Source organism: Sus scrofa, chromosome 7, assembly GCF_000003025.6.
Source record: "Sus scrofa isolate TJ Tabasco breed Duroc chromosome 7, Sscrofa11.1, whole genome shotgun sequence".
NCBI lineage: Eukaryota > Metazoa > Chordata > Mammalia > Artiodactyla > Suidae > Sus > Sus scrofa.
The window spans coordinates 26,785,952-26,802,101 of NC_010449.5; the positions used below are offsets into that span (position 1 = coordinate 26,785,952).

The 16,150-nt window shown below is 41.4% G+C and overlaps 1 protein-coding gene across 17 annotated transcripts in view; it reads right to left on the reverse strand.

The window, feature by feature from the left end:
- Nucleotides 1-15,866, reverse strand: part of MLIP (muscular LMNA interacting protein) — a 239,016-nt gene extending 223,150 nt beyond the window's left edge. For 2 of the 17 annotated variants that reach the window (XM_021098545.1, XM_021098541.1), the window contains exons 1-2: nt 15,598-15,866; nt 7,586-7,633 (exon numbers count right to left, since the gene is read on the reverse strand). Coding sequence is in view for 8 of the 17 variants with exons in the window: in XM_021098525.1 (XP_020954184.1) it covers nt 7,586-7,648 (63 nt within the window). In the remaining 9 variants the exon portion in view is untranslated. Of the gene's footprint in view, nt 1-7,585; nt 7,795-15,597 lie in introns of those variants that run through there. The other 15 variants (XM_021098546.1, XM_021098542.1, XM_021098550.1 and 12 more) reach the window with 10 other exon arrangements.

The window sequence follows — 16,150 nt, forward strand, 5'->3', positions numbered from 1 at the left end:
AATTAAAATGGTTGGTCCTAAAAACAAGATAAGCTCCCTGAAACTATCTTTTCATTCTTTAAAATTATAAAGTTTCAGGTAGAAGGATAACTAAAAGTCATTTCTTATAAAGTTCAGAGTTGCAAAACTGCAAATGCCTCATTCAGAAAATATTTCCTACAATCTTTCTAAAACATATCTTTCTATGCATAAGCTTGTGAATCTGAATCTTTTTTTTTTTTTTTTTTTTTTTTTTTTTGCCTTTTTGCCTTTTTGCCTTTTCTTGGGCCACTTCCGCGGCATATGGAGGTTCCCAGGCTAGGGGTCAAATCGGAGCCGTAGCTGCCGGCCTACACCAGAGCCACAGCAACGCGGGATCCGGACCGCTCTGCAACCTACACCACTGCTCACGGCAACGCCGGATCCTTAACCCGCTGAGCGAGGCCAGGGATCAAACCCACAGCCTCATGGTTCCTAGTCAGATTCATTAACCACTGAACCATGACGGGAACTCCAAGTGCCTCTGAATCTTTAATCAGACTAATGTTTCACTCCACCAGTCTCGGTGTCCCTTAAGAGCATTATTTGTTATGTGGACCCAAACACTAATTAGAAAGCAGAGAGGTTGTTACATAAAATGTATCCCAAAATAGAGTCCTGTCCTAATTTAATTCTAAAGCAAATGGAGTTTAGAGGCAACATGACATGGTGGTTAAGGGCATACACTTGGAAGCAGTCTGAGTTTGAAATGAGCTGTACCATTTACTAACTGCGAAACTAGTATCTTTAACCTTGAGTGCCCCATTCACAAAACTAGAACAGAAGCAATATCATTTGGGGGTTGTTGTATGGAGCTACATATCAGATAGATATATAGATAGAGAGATAGAAAGAGAGAGAGAGAGAAAAAAGATATACAGTGATGCCTAGGTCATGGCAAAAATATATAAGTATTAGTAGCATGGGTGGCAGTTGTAGAAATGATGAAATTCTTCCTTGGTGTTAAAGTAAATCTGTAATACATGGGATTCTTCCTATCATTGCTGGTTAGAGTGCATATGCCTTTCCAATTAATGGTACTGGAACATTTAGGCATCCAAAGACAAAGACAAAGAAAGAGGAAAAATAGGCGGAGAAGAACAAGGGGGAGGGGAAAGCGGGGGAGAGGAGTCAAAGAAGAAAAAAATGGAGAAGGAGGAAGAGAAAAAAACTTTAACCTAAACCTCATATAAAAATTAACTCCAAATGGATCATGAATTTAAATGGACAATGACAAACACTAAAACTTTAGAAAGTAGGAGAAGATCTTTAAGACCTAGGAGTGGACAAAGAGCTCTTAGACCTAACACAACAACCATGCTCCAAGGAAGGAAAAAATAATAAATTAGACCTCACCAAAATTGAAAACTTTTGCTTTGCAAAATATCCTGTTAGTAGAATGAAGGGACAAGCTACAAACTGGCAGTTGCCCAGGACACTGAGCGAGGAAGTGGAAGAGTTTGACTTCAAGACAATTTGAGTCCAGAACCTACTCTCCCAACCACACCACACATACTTGTGTTTACTCTGATATACAGAAATCAGACAGAGCTCTCTTGTGGCTCAGTGGTAATAAACTTGATGAGGACTTGGGTTTGATCCCTGACCTCACTCAGTGGGTTAAGGATCCAGCGCTGGCAGTGAGCTCTGGTGTAGGTGGCAGACATGGCTCTGATCTGGCATTGCTGTGGCTGTGGCGTAGGCCAGCGGCTGCAGGTCTGATTCTACCCCTGGCCTGGGAACCTCCATATGCCGTGGGTGCAGCCCTAAAAAAAGAAAAAAAGAAAGAAATCAGATTATCAAAGCTGACATTTACCTCAAGGGAACCTTACTCTTCTTTTTTCTAGGAAAATTAGACTAATATTTCAGCATTGTGGAATGGAGCAAGCTACTATATAAAGTAGTAAAGCTTTAACATTCAGGGTCTGGCTACATTCAGGGTCCCTCACTTTCTATGAACAAAATGGTAAGAATCTCATCTGTCTTTTGCCCCAGGACTTGGGGGTGAGTTTTGCCTGGGAGACGCTCCAGTGTCTCTTAAAAGCAGTCCTTTGAAAGCGCCAAGTTCCCAGCTCTCCAGATGTGGCTAAATCTTAGTATGAATTCAGTTCTCTTACCAAGTCAGAGAACAGGCACTGCACATGCGCACACGGACATAAAAGTCAGACTCTTACAGACACACATAAAAGTCAGGCCGTGCAGTTGAACTGAGGCTTCCTGGGCAGCACCAGCCACATTCTATGGTTTGGCTGAATGAGATGGGCTACACAAATATGTGCACTGATTTGCATACTAATGTCCTGCCAGTGTGGAGGGTCCATAAAAGACTCATCCTACATTGCCTAATATCTGTCTTTTTGTAGGAAAAAATAATGGGAAGCGATGGAAAAAACAATTGTCCACTACACCATCACCCTTAAATTTCCTTGTATGATGTTCTCATAGATTAGTAACTGATTTCCCTACTGTGTCCATTATTTTCACTTTTTTCAAATAATATTGTAATGAATATCATTACCACTAATATTTGGATATTTCTTTGTTCCTAAAATTTACCTGGCCAGGAGGTATGTAAGTGGTTAAGACCTCAAAACAGAATGTGCTCCAGAAATGTTGCACCAGTACAAGTCCTACTTGTAGTGTATGAACTATATGATTTATTTAAAAATTCTTTTTTTTTTCTAGGGCCGCATCCATGGCATATGGAAGTTCCCAGGCTAGGGGTCGAATCAGACCTATAGCTGCTGGCCTACACCACAGCCACAGCAATGCCAGATCCAAGCTGCATCTGCAACCTACATCACAGCTCATAGCAATGCCAGATCCTTAACCCACTGAGTGAGGCCAGGGATCAAACCCACATCCTCATGGATACTAGTCAGGTTCTTAACCTGCTGAGCCACAATGGGAACTCCTAGGAAAAGTCTTATGTGAAAAAATAAATGAACCACAAGTGGTGTTGCTTTCCCGGGAAAATACATTATGTACAGGGGCGAAAAATGTCAGAGGAAGGTGAGAGCCATAACTTATGATCGCCTGAACAGAATAAAGTTTCTGGATTTAAAACCTTTTTCTTTTTTTTTTTTTTCATCTTTTTGCTATTTCTTGGGCCGCTCCCGCGGCATATGGAGGTTCCCAGGCTAAGGGTCGAATCGGAGCTGTAGCCACCGGCCTACGCCACAGCCACAGCGACGCGGGATCCGAGCCGCGTCTGCAACCTACACCACAGCTCACAGCAACGCCGGATCGTTAACCCACTGAGCAAGGGCAGGGACTGAACCCACAACCTCATGGCTCCTGGTCAGATTCGTTAACCATTGCGCCACGACGGGAACTCCTAAAACCTTTTTCAATCAAACAGCACTGTTAACCATATTTATATTCTTTTAAACATTCTACACACACACACACACACAAGCACATGTGCGCACTCACTAGGATGCTTTCCTAATTCTCTCATCTGCTCCTAAAATGAACACCATCCAATTAGTGTGTAAGAGCATGAAGTGGTGTCTGAATGGCTACATCCCGACATCCATAAGGCAGATTTCAGAGAAGCAGCTGAAGTGTTATCTTCCTCAGAAGTTAAATATGCAAGGACACACCCACTAAGAAGGAAATTGATGAGAGGACCCTTGTGAAAAAGTTAGGTTATAATTACAAGACAAAAACCAGCAGTGAAACCACAGTCACCCTCCCACCATTTTTAAAAACCATCTCCTTATTTTTTATCAAGATCACATAGCAAAGTAAAGCCCAGTGACGCTCTCAGGTAATTCCATCACGAATACAACCGTCTCTTTGTCATTCCCTGAGGGGAGTCCTTCTTGGGACAGAACAACTAGCTAGGTAAATAACTGTAATCCCCACAATGAGAACCTAGAAAACATTCCACCGCACGTACAGTGTGTGATAAATGTCACTGTGAAACCACACTCAGTTAAAGCCTGCAATCCATCTCTCTCCTGTTATCCACCATCACACAGAGCTGTATCAAAAGACCCGTGCAAACAGGGCATCTCAGACTTACATTATCAGCAGACACTGCTTTAATTAGCAGGGGTTTTCAAAGGACTGCATGGCTTCAAGAACTTCATTTGAACCATAAAGTAGAAATCGGGATCCTTATCAGTTTCCCTTTATTCTTCACCTCCCTGCCCTGGGTTCTAACTGACACAGCCCTCATTTTTCTTAAAGGAAAAAGAAAAATGGAAACGGTGGCTAGGATTTTGCCCTTCGTGTGCAATCCACTTTTCTCTCAACCTCGGTGATGAGAAGGGACTAAAATTAGAGCTGCAAAGGGAGCAAGATATCTGTGTCAGGCACATTGCAGGGAGCAAAAAAGGATGAACATGCCCTAAACAAACCATCTTGGAAATCACATTTAAAACACAGATCTCATATTTGCAAGTTTATGATTCCTGATGAAAACACAGCAATCTACTTTATGTTATGTAATATTATAAGAAAATAAATGCCTTCTTTTGATAATGTCTCGATATTAATACGGAGGCACTTAGATGCTTCTTTCTTTATCTAGTCCACAATCCGCCCCTCCCATGGGCCAGTCGTTTCTCAGTGAAAACGGAGGAAATGCCTGCAATTCATTTGCAAGTACTGAACCATGAACCCTCTATGCTGCAAAGAGGGTTTTCTCAATTAACAAGGACTTCTATTTTACATTTGGTCAGTGATGACATAAAACTATAAACTATTTTGATGTTTGTATAAACAGACATTGCTTGGTATAAAAAGGACAAACACCCAGTCAAAGGGTATTTGCTGCAGACAAGCAGTTTTAGAGAATGCTGCAATCTTGGCAAATCCAACTCAACCTCTCACCTTGTAGATGAGGACACCCAAGTTTTAAGTGATTTGTCCAAAGTAACACAAACCCAACTTTCACACCAATGCTGGTCTCCTAGACTCATATTCAGCATGTTTTTCACCACCCTAGATGGCACTCAGGAAGAGGCAGAAGGCCTATTCTTTGGAATAAGACATCCTCACCACACACCAGACCATCACCGCCACCACCCACGCCCCAAAGGCATAGGTTCTTGGTTACAATGTTCATAAATACATTCGGTTGGTCCTCAGAACACCTTCAGAACTTAATGAACGCCATAAAAACACAACTGAAACTATATTCAGCAACCTAGCCAGTCATCCTGTATTACGTTGCATTAGCAAGGAATGCAACGCTCCCTGCAAAGTTGATGTTTTGAGAGGTTTATCCACATAAATGTAAACAGCCAAAGGGTTTAACTAAAATAGTTGCTATGGGAAACTTTCAAAGACATGTCTTTTCCAGCTCTTTTAGATGGAAATACTGAATGTAAGTTTTCTTGAAAACACAGTGTCACTTAGAATCCCTCTACCTGAAAGGTGTTTGAGTTACAGCCATAGCTCTCTTTACCTGTATAGGCAGCTGCCCTAAGTACTGAGCTTTAGCTGCTGCATTCCCTCCCTCCCTGAGAACCATCTCTAGGTAGGGCAGGTTTCTGGTGCCTTCTGATCTGCCCATACCTTCCTCTAATCTTCTGGAAGTTAATCAGCGGCTAGCCCTATGCCTCCCCTCCAGAGTCAAGTCCATGGATTTTGTGGCAGCTTCTCCCTCTAAGGAGAATTTTTGCTCACTTCTAGATTTAGAGCTGTGTTCCAGGTAGAGCTGAGCAGGCAGAATGTTTGACTTCCCAGGTGGTGAAATATTTATGTATCAAGAGACCATTTTCACTTTTGTTCCCTTGCCGCATGTTCACTACGGGGTTATTTGCAAAACTTTCTGGAAAAGATTGCCAGGAAGCTTTGGGTCAAATTTCACACTAATTCAAGACAACTCTTTTTGTTTGTTTGTTTGTTTTTGCTTTGCCTTTTAGGGTGGCACCTGCTGCACATGGAGGTTCCCAGGTTAGGGGTCAAATCAAAGCTGTAGCCTCTGGCCTACACCACAGCCACAGCAACACCAGATCTGAGCTGCATCTGCGATCTACATCCCAGCCCACAGAACCCTGGATCCTTAACCCAATGAGAGAGGCCAGGGATCAAACCCGCATCCTCACGGATCCTAGTTAGGTTCGTTAGCCACTGAGCCACGAAGGGAACTCCTCAAGGCAACTCTTTATTCGTGTATTTATTGACTCTCTATCTAGGTCCAGAGAGGTTTTGTAACCACTAAGCCTTTATGGTTAATGTATATGAGTTTTCCTTATACTTTGAAATGCATTTCAGCTTTCTCTTTCTTTATAAATAAACTGTAGGTAGGGACTTTCTAAGTAAGTCAGGCCAAAAACAGGTTGAAATAACAGGCTCGGCCTAGGGACCTCACATATATTACAGTTTTTAATGCTCATGACAGCCTTCAAATGAGGTATTACTGTTCCCATCACCAAGTGAGTTAACTGAGACTCAGAAAGCTTAAACAAAATCCCATAATCCTACATTTAGAAGTTGTGGAGTGAGAGTTCTCACCAGACCTCTCTGACTCAAAATCCCTGGTTAGTTCTAAAATAATACATGGCCTTTCAAAACAGTCAAAAAGCAAAACAGTCTATGGCCATGACATGTTTAGACCCCCACCTGGAACAGAGGTCTACAGTCGATACTCAAAATAACCTGAATCCCATAAGAAAATGTTATGTTTTATCAAATGCATCTCTTCAAGACCTTGAAATTCCAATACACTGGGAGTTCTCACCCCAATAGGGTTCTTTTTTCTTTCTTTCACATTTTAACATCATTACCAGTGCATACATATCAGACATCCAGAATAATGAATTCTCATGCGTTTAAGAGGACGCAGCCAAAAGTCAATATACTTTTACTTTTTTACTGCTTGCCTGTTCATTAAAATTAGTTGTACTTTGCACTAATGTTAACTCTCTGCCCACAGTAACTTTACATACATAATCAGCCTCCTCTACCAACCAGGTGAGTCCCAAACAATACATTCTACTCCAGGTTAGAATATATTTTATGTTCAAGCAAATAGAGGTGACCGCTATGTCCACTGACATTTAATTTCTGAGCATCAAGGTAAAACTACCTCAACAACTTTTAGAGCCCCCCAAAAAATTTTTTTGGAAGAGTAAACTTTATCCTTATAGCAGAAGTTCAGTAATTTAGTCCATAAAACATTAAAGCATTCCATAATACTTACGTTTTCTCTAGAACTCTGAACACTCGCTAAGCTTGATATCACTGAAGGAAATAATCTTCCAGTACTGAGGCAATCACAACAACAGCTCAATATAAGTGGATTCTAGTTTTTAAAATGGAGATAAACCACCTCATGCAACTAAATCAAATTAGCCCACATTCTAGTAATGATATTTTATTAGTAACTTTATTGCATTATTGTCAGTAGAGCCCACAGAACTTAATAATTTCAAGGCTGTTGACCAGTAAAATGGAAATACAGGCTGGGCTGGTACAACTTTTCCAAACTATGACAGCTGATTTTTATGGAAATACAGGCTGGGCTGGTACAACTTTTCCAAACTATGACAGCTGATTTTTATTTCAGTTACCTTATAAATCCGTGTTGACTAAATCTCATAAGTCTTACCGTCAATTTCTCCTCTAAGTTCTTGTTTGATAAGCTTCCTTTTTCATGCTTTTCAAATTCCATGTTGAAAGAGAACAAGAGAGAGAGAAACAGAAAAAGAGAGACTCAGATTCTGTCTAGAAAATGATTCAACGTGCTTACATGTTAGATATTGCAGGACATTCCAAGTGGTGAGAGCCTGGGACACTATCAGAAAGCCCTGGCGATAATTTCTGGTTAGCTAGTGTTTCCATTTATAGATGTTCAAACCCCATAAACAGAGCACTGAAGAGAAGTCAGGCAGCTGGCCTCAGATAATGATAAATGTCACTAGATATAAAGGCAAACTCCTCAACAGGAAAATATCCCAACAGGTTAGGTTCCCTGAGCCAAGAAAGATGTCTGTGACCAAAAAAAAAAAAAAGCAAAAAAAAACCCAAAAAAACAAAAAACCTCTCAAAGAATTCATTAATAGCTGTTCCAGCAGAATAAAATACAGTCTAGAATACGGACTTAAATCAATTTTCAAAGGACAAATGTGATGGTCATATAGCAAATATGAATCAGCCAGTCCTATTCTTCCAAATTCAAATGTGGGTCCTGGCAGTCTAGCCACTTATGCATTATTTTGTAGCTTAAAACTTTAAAAAGTCACTTAAAGGAAAGGGCAAAGGATAATTAATTAAAACTATTCAGATGCACGTATATTCAAGGAGTGTTGCCAATTTTATTCCATGAAAAGTGGGCAAATGATGTTTGGAAACATCATACAATAACAGCAGTGTTTTCCTTCACAAAACTGATTTTTTTCTTCCTTATCCTGGCTTTTCTACTGGGAATGAAATTATGACTTAGAAGGTAAAATTCATTTTTCCAGTGGAATCCTTTAGAAATTGTTATATGCCTTAAAGAAAATTAACTGTGTAGCCCAATTATAATTGACTACCTATTGTTTTTTGTTGGTTTGTTTGTTTGTTTTTACAGCAAACTAGATACGTGTGTGGCAATAAAAAATAAAAATGGCTTTTGGAGTGAGCTAAGACTGAACTCTACGGTGGCCTAATCTCTCTTCGTGTTTCGTGTCTTTTTCGCACCTCTTTGTGATCTTAACTCAAATTTCCCCTTTTTAAGAAAACATTTTAGGAAATGGGTTGTGAGGCTCACTCCTTAGCATGGTTACAGCTGGTTCTCTGTGGCCAGGCAGAGCTACTCTAGAGCTTATTCTGCATGATGATGGCAGGGCTGAAGAGTCCAGAAGTGAAACATTTAGCTAGCCCTGCTTCTGCGTAAGAATTTCAAAACCCTCTATCAGATTCATGGGCAAAAGGGGCTTCCCTCTTTGCCTCCACTCTGAGTTTCAGAGAGGGAATCACACACACCTGCTGTTGTCCTAACAAGTATGAAAATGAATCTTCGAGGTTATTAGCGTGCAAGATTGGTATGTGCCACAGCAAAGCAATAGTGGAATTTTATGGGAGCTTCCAAAACCTCTCTAGGAAGGAAAAAAAAAGCATACTATGCCTGCAGAAGGAAACTCAGTTACGGCTAGTTTAATGCCCAAAAGTGAAACTCAGGATCCAGTGGGAGTAGGATGATGAGATGCAGAGCTGGTTGGAGAAGAGAAGATGATATAGTGATAATGGGAGGAATATGCCAGTAACAGTGGAGGGATGGAAAGTTTAATTGAACAGAGTACTGAGTATACATAATGGGTGAAGATTTATCCGAGGGGCAGGCAGATGTTTTAAAACAATAAATGAAATGGAAAGATACAATCTCTACTTTTCTTCTCTCAGCAAACTCACAATGGAGGCATGACTGGATGTAAGTAGGATAATAGCCCACTTCCATAGCACTCACCGTATGCCAGAAACAGCTTTGAGACTTTCCACATATAATCTCAAGTAATTCTCCAAGCTACTTCTAGAAGGTAGATACTATTCTACCTACCTCTTCTTAGGGTTTATTAAATACTTCTAGGTAAACATTACTACTTTCTCCATCATTATGGGCTGAATGTGTCCCCCCCCCAAATTCATACACTGAAGTCCTAACCCCCAGTGTCTCAGAATAAGGCTATACTTGGAGATAGGGTCCTTAAAGAGGTAATTAAGTTAAGATGCAGTCATAAAAGGGGTTTGCCATCGTGGCTCAGTGGGAACAAAACCTGACTAGTATCCATGAGAATGCAGGGTTGATCCCTGGTCCCACTCAGTGGGTTAAGGATCTGGCATCACTGAGAGCTGCAGGGTAGGTCGCAGGTAAGGCTCAGATCTGGTGTTGCTGTGGCTGTGGTGTAGGCTGGCAGCTGTAGCTCTGATTCAACCCTTAGCCTGGGAACTTCCATCTGCTGTACCTGCAGCCCTTAAAAAGAAGAAAAAAATGCAGTCATAAAGATGGGGGGGACCCTAGTCCAATATGATGGGTGTCCCTATAATAAGAGGAGATTAGGACCAAGAGACACACAGAGGGAAGACCGTGCGAGGACACAGGGGGAAGATGGTCATCTACAAGCCAAAGAGAGTGGTCTCAGAAGAAACCAACCTTGCTAACCCCTTGCTCTGGGACCTCTAGCCTCCAGAACTGTGCAGAAAGACATTTTTTCCTGTTTAAGTCACCTAGTCTGTGACTCAACAGACCAGCAGCCTCAGCAAATGAATACACCCCTTTTAGAGTTGAAAAAATAACCCACAGTTACACAGCTAATGAGAACAGCTAATGGCACTCAAGTGCCCTGGTCCAAGCACCTGCCTGCCAGGCACCTCAGCATCTCAGAAGAAGAAATTTCACCCCAGGCACAACCGGGCAAGTGGGTCAGTAGCCTCAGCACCATATGGTGAGGACGACCCCCCCCCCCCCCCGCCGCCACGTACGGAGATACTCTTAGATTTATTTTACCTCTATTTTAGAGACAGGAGTTTTCCTTAGGAAAAAGCATGCCCATGCAAAAGCCAGCCCTTGTCCACTTGCTGGTCCAACAGAATAGATGAATAGATGTCAATCAAAACAAACACAGCCCTTCCTCCGACGGAGAGCTCTCTCTCCAGAGTCACGTGGCTCCTTTCTGCCTTCATCCAGACCTTCCACAGGGACCGTCTAAAATAGCAAAACCCTCTGTCCACTCATATGCTCTTGTCTTCTTCATAGAGCTTATCGCCTCTGGCAGTCGATGATTCCAGGTGACATTTTAAGCTTATCCATATCTATTAATTTGCAGTTAATCTCTCCTACTCTTGCATAAGCGCCAGAGGATGACGGATTCACCCCTTTCTCCAGGCACTTAGAACTTAGTAAGGACTAAATAAAGGACTCGTAAAGGAAAAGGGCGGGAAAGAGAGGAGGGAAAGGAAAAAGCAAGAAGAGAAGAGGGAGGAAGGGAAGGAGGGTGAGACATGAGGAAAACACAGCAGACGGACATGACAGAAGACATCTAACGCACTGTCATTTACAAGACTTTTGGTAGGAAATACAGGAATAAAATTCACATTCATCCCACACAAATCATTCTACAGATGAAGATAATATTGATTGTTCCCTGATCTTACTGAAACAACCATTAAATGAGAAATAGATTCAGGAAGCAGGAAGCATTGGACTTATTTGCAGATTCTGTCGCTTTCTAGTTGAGTCACTGTGAGCAAATGAATTCTCAGAGTTGCAGTCTCCGCTCCTTTAATAAAGGAATATCAACCTCTGATGCTGTGACAAAAATTAAAATGTGGTAACAGGCCAAACACAGTGTCTGGCATCAAGAAAGTCCCGGGTGAAGGTGGGTGCCATTATTTTACTGTGGTTCATGAAGTTTACTAGAAAAAAAAAAGTTAATTTCAAAAATAGTACCCAAGTTCTAAAAATGTGGCACCAAAATTCACAGAGAGAAAAGGGGGTGTTTGCCAATCATTTATCTGACAAGGGACTTGGATCCAAAATACATGAAGAACTCTTAACAACTCAACAATAAAAAGGACAAAACCACCCAATTTAAAAATGGACAAAGGATTTGAATAGACATTTCTCCAAAGAAGACAGACAAATAGCCAACAAACACATGAAAAGATGTTCAGCAAAACATGTGATTAGGGAACACAAAGCAAAACCACAGTGTGCACCCCCTACGATGGCTAAAATCAAAACAGAGGTTACAATTTTTGGCAAGGACACGGCTCACTGAAACCCTGCCTCACTCTGATGGGATTATACAGTGGGTTATAAAATGGAACAGCCATGTTAGAAAACAGTGTGGCAGATCCTCCAAATCTTATACATAGGTTTTACCTGTCATCCAGCAATTCGACTTCTAGGTATGCACGCAAGAGAAGTGAAAACATGGGTTCATCCAAAAACTTGTAAACGAATGTTAAATGATAGTTATTCATCATGGTAAAAAAGCAGAAATGACATAAATGTCTATTAACACATGAAAAGTGAAACAGGAGGATCTATCATATAGGGGTGGATTATTCAGTCAGTGAAAAGGAATCACCTGCAACAACATGGACAAACCTTGAAAATACGGTAAGTGAAAGAAGGCTGGTCACAAAAAGCTACATATTATGATTCATTTAAATGAAATGTCTAGAATAGGCAAATCCATAAAAATAGGTAATGGTTGCCAGGGGTAGGGGGGCAGATGGTGGAGGGACTGAATAAGGATGGGGTTTTTGAGGGTGATGAAACTATTCTGAAGTTAGATCATGGTAATGACTACGTAACTCCAAATATGCTAAAAAAAGCACTGAATTGTATGTGTGCTTTACAGAAAGCGTATGTGTACTTTAAAAGAAAGAATTTTATGGTTTATGTAAGGATTTTATGGTTTATGTAAAGATTTATGTAAATCATAGTTTGATAAAGTTATTGAAGAGGAAGATCTAGAATTCCTTTCGAAGATGCGAATTTCTGATTTTCCCCCAGGAACATAATACAAGTAACAGGTCACTCTAAACAGGAAATTAAAATCTTTTCTACAGTAGGCCAGCAAGAATTCCATTCGAGAGTGAAACAAATGTCCTGTCTGAAAGCTCTTTGCTTTAAGTCATTGTCACCTCCCTTCATTCCTTTGCATCCTCACCAGAAGCCTTGTGGAGCTGCCAGGGAAACAGCAACTCAGATGTGGTGCCTACATTCAAAAACTGAGGGGAAGCAGAGTTTGCAGCTATTAAAACGGCTTGTTCATTTACTGGGTCCAAGAGTTAGATATAGTTTTATGTTGCTTAATAGCAGTGATTGTCCCACACCTGCCATGTAAAGAACTTTCATCTCCACAACAAAAGAATGGATAAACGCTCAATTGCTGAAACCTCACAAGGTAGGCAGACACCCACAAGGCATGAAAAATAAATGCTGTCTTCTTTTGACAAAAAGGACAGTCTGCAAAGAATACGTTAGACAACTGAAGAGCTTCCTGATTGTGTGCTCCAAGGATAAATGAGTTTTTACTTTTTAAAATTTTATTTATTTATTTATTTTTAGGGCCTCATGTGCAGCATATAGAAGTTCCCAGGCCAGGAATCAAATGGGAGCTGAAGCTGCCAGCCTACACCACAGCCACAGCAACACAGGATCCAAGCCACCTCTGTGACCTACACCACAGCTCCCAGCAACCGCCGGATCCTTAACCCACTGAACAAGGCCAGGGACCAAACCTGCATCCTCATGGATACTAGTCAAGTATTTAGCAGTGACTAGATACTTAGTTACTGCTAAGTCACAACAGGAACACCAAGGATAAATACCTTTTTATTAAGACAGGATCCTATCCTGAGACAATGGATGCCTCTTTATGGGTTGCTTATCATTCTACATAGCATCTGCAAGATGTAGTCCTGTGTGTGCTCCAGGTCAAGTCAGAAGCCCATGTAACCCCATAGCCATTTAGTAATGATCCAGACCACGCACTAAGTACACACACCCAGGTGCTATTGCCTGTCTCAAGAACCACCCCAGGAATGTGTTCCTGCGCTACTCAAGAACCGGAGGCAAGTCCAGCGAGACCTAGCACTGAGAACAGATTTCACTCCAACAGCTAACTTTTGATCTGTTGATGCCGCGTTTGGTTTAAAACATATGTCCATGTCTCTAGAAGGCTTTGCTTGGTGGTCACATGGGGGTGGAGACAGGGGTGGAGGGGGCGATAGTGAAGAACAAACTGAATTGTACTCATTTCAGCATTCCTGCCTGAGGTTATTTAGCAGTTTTGGCAACCGTGAACTCTCAGGCAGCAGTTGTGAACTCTTATTCTAGAAAACCCCTCTGACTCTTCCAGCCTGTCTGTGCATCTCGCAAATAGGCAAATACCCGAAGACTTTAACCTCTCACTGTCACCACTTTTAAGCCCCCTTATGGCTTCTGCAGGCCAGAGGGACAGGGTAATAAGCACTTCAGTACATGCCCATAGCTCGTGAAAAGATAACATCTCCAGAGGAATTTCTTAAAATTGAATTCATTGCTATATAATAAACATTTTTTGCAAGTTGAAGCTGCCAAGTGGACACAAAAGCAAACCCCAAAATATCAGTATATGATAATTATGATAATGACAGCTTAACAAATTTGTACCCTTGGAATTACCACACTTCAAGGAAACACAACCTTTTTCTACTGTAATATGAGATTTTTTTACTTCTTCTAATACTATATGTTCATTCATTTTGGTTCTGGTCCAATTTTTTTAAACAACTATAGGCAAAAAAAAAAAAAAAAAAAAAAAAAAGAGTTCCCATTGTGGTGCAGCAGAAACCAATCTGACTAGGAACCGTGAGGTTGAGGGTTCGATCCCTGGCCTCGCTCAGTGGGTTAAGGATCCGGCGTTGCTATGAGCTGTGGTGTAGGTCACAGATGCAGCTCGGATCTGGCATTGCTGAGGCTGTGGCATAGGCTGGCAGCTACAGCTCTCAATTAAACCCCTAGCCTGGGAAACTCCATATGCCGCAGATGCGGCCCTAAAAGGACAAAAGACAAAAAACAAAAAACAAAACCACCACAACAAAAAAAACTATAGGCAAGACATCTTAGTAAATGTAAGGAAAAGAATATTTTCTTCATAAAATCACCTCTGATAGTAGAGCATTTGTTTGGAGCATTAAAAAATATTTCAGTGAGAGCTATAAAAACTGTGAAAAGTAGAATCTTTTTTAATGCGTGCATCCAAAAAGCACAGTTCTTTTACCAAGTTTGTTGAAAAGTAAAATGTGAGTTTTTCCCCCTAAAAAAAAAAAAAGCAAAGACACAAACAAAAACAACCACAAATCACTATCAGCACTGATGAGAGCAATGCTTTGTACATGAAACTAACTCTTTACCTCCAGAGGCTGTAACATACAAGCTGATTAAAACCGCCTGGGATCCAAGTACAGCACATTCTACCTTCTCGACTTTCCTGTACTCACGCACCTACAATTTTCAAGGACTTAAGATGCATTTTCTCTTGTCTGTGGTGACATCCACAGAGGTGCTAGGTGGATCAAGGTTTGGCTCTTGCATGTGGTAACACTCACTATGTTTACAGGCCCTTTGATAGTAGATACGCTTCCTAGTGTGCTCACACTCACGTGCACGCGCACTCTCTCTCTCTCACTCTTTCTCTCTCTCTCTCTCTCTCTCTCTCTCTCTCTCTCTCACACACACACACACACACACACACACACACACCATTACTGTCTCAGGAGTGAAAACAACAGCCAGATTAAACTGAAAAGACTTCAGGAAAAAGGCTTCAAAGACGAAAAGCTGTACTTTTTGAAGATGAGAATTCCAGTGTGTGTTTCTAACAGCAGAAAGAAGTTCTGGATTGAAGTTTTCCTGTGTCTCTGCAGCTTCATTAAAGCAACGAGATTTTTACACTGTGGCTCATTCCTTTCCTAACCTCAGAAGCTTAGCCGCCGTGGTTGTGTTGACATGACAAATCACTTTGCCCCCAAAGGAACGGCTCCGTGCCCTCTGAGACAGCGTGCCCAGGACATACTTTCAGCTTTATCGCTTAAAACTGAAACATGTACCAAAGCAGTCTGCACTTATACAGAAAGAATGCTTACCTTTCAGCTGACTTGGAAGCAGCCTGCAGGACGGTCATCCATCAGGGAGGTCACCGGCCACATTCCCCGAGCAGCTGACCCTGTCAGTCTTTGGAAAATACTGTTTACTCTGTAACCAATGCTGGACACCAGGCGCAAGATACAGAAACGAAATTTAAAAAGGGTTAGGCACAACCTCTTGCCCCTGGGACCTTGTCATGAAAACAAGAGCTGCTAAGTTTCCCCTAAATCATTTCTTTGTAGGAATGTCTTAGCCGTAGTGGAAGTTTGGAGTCAAGCATTGAAAAGTTTTGCAGTATAACCCACACTTATTCTTCGTGTCCCGATGAACATTCTTAAAGTGTCCCTAAAGACATACGTGATACAGGAGTACAAAGTGACTGAAAACAGAGTTTCTCGTCTACTTATTTTGATTGGTTTTTTTAAGCTTTATTGAAGCATAGTTCATTTCTGAGGCTGTGAGCATTTCTGCTGTACCACAAAGTGACCCAGTCATCCATGTGCACATATCTATTCTCTCGGATCCTTTTCCCACATAGATGATCCCAGACCA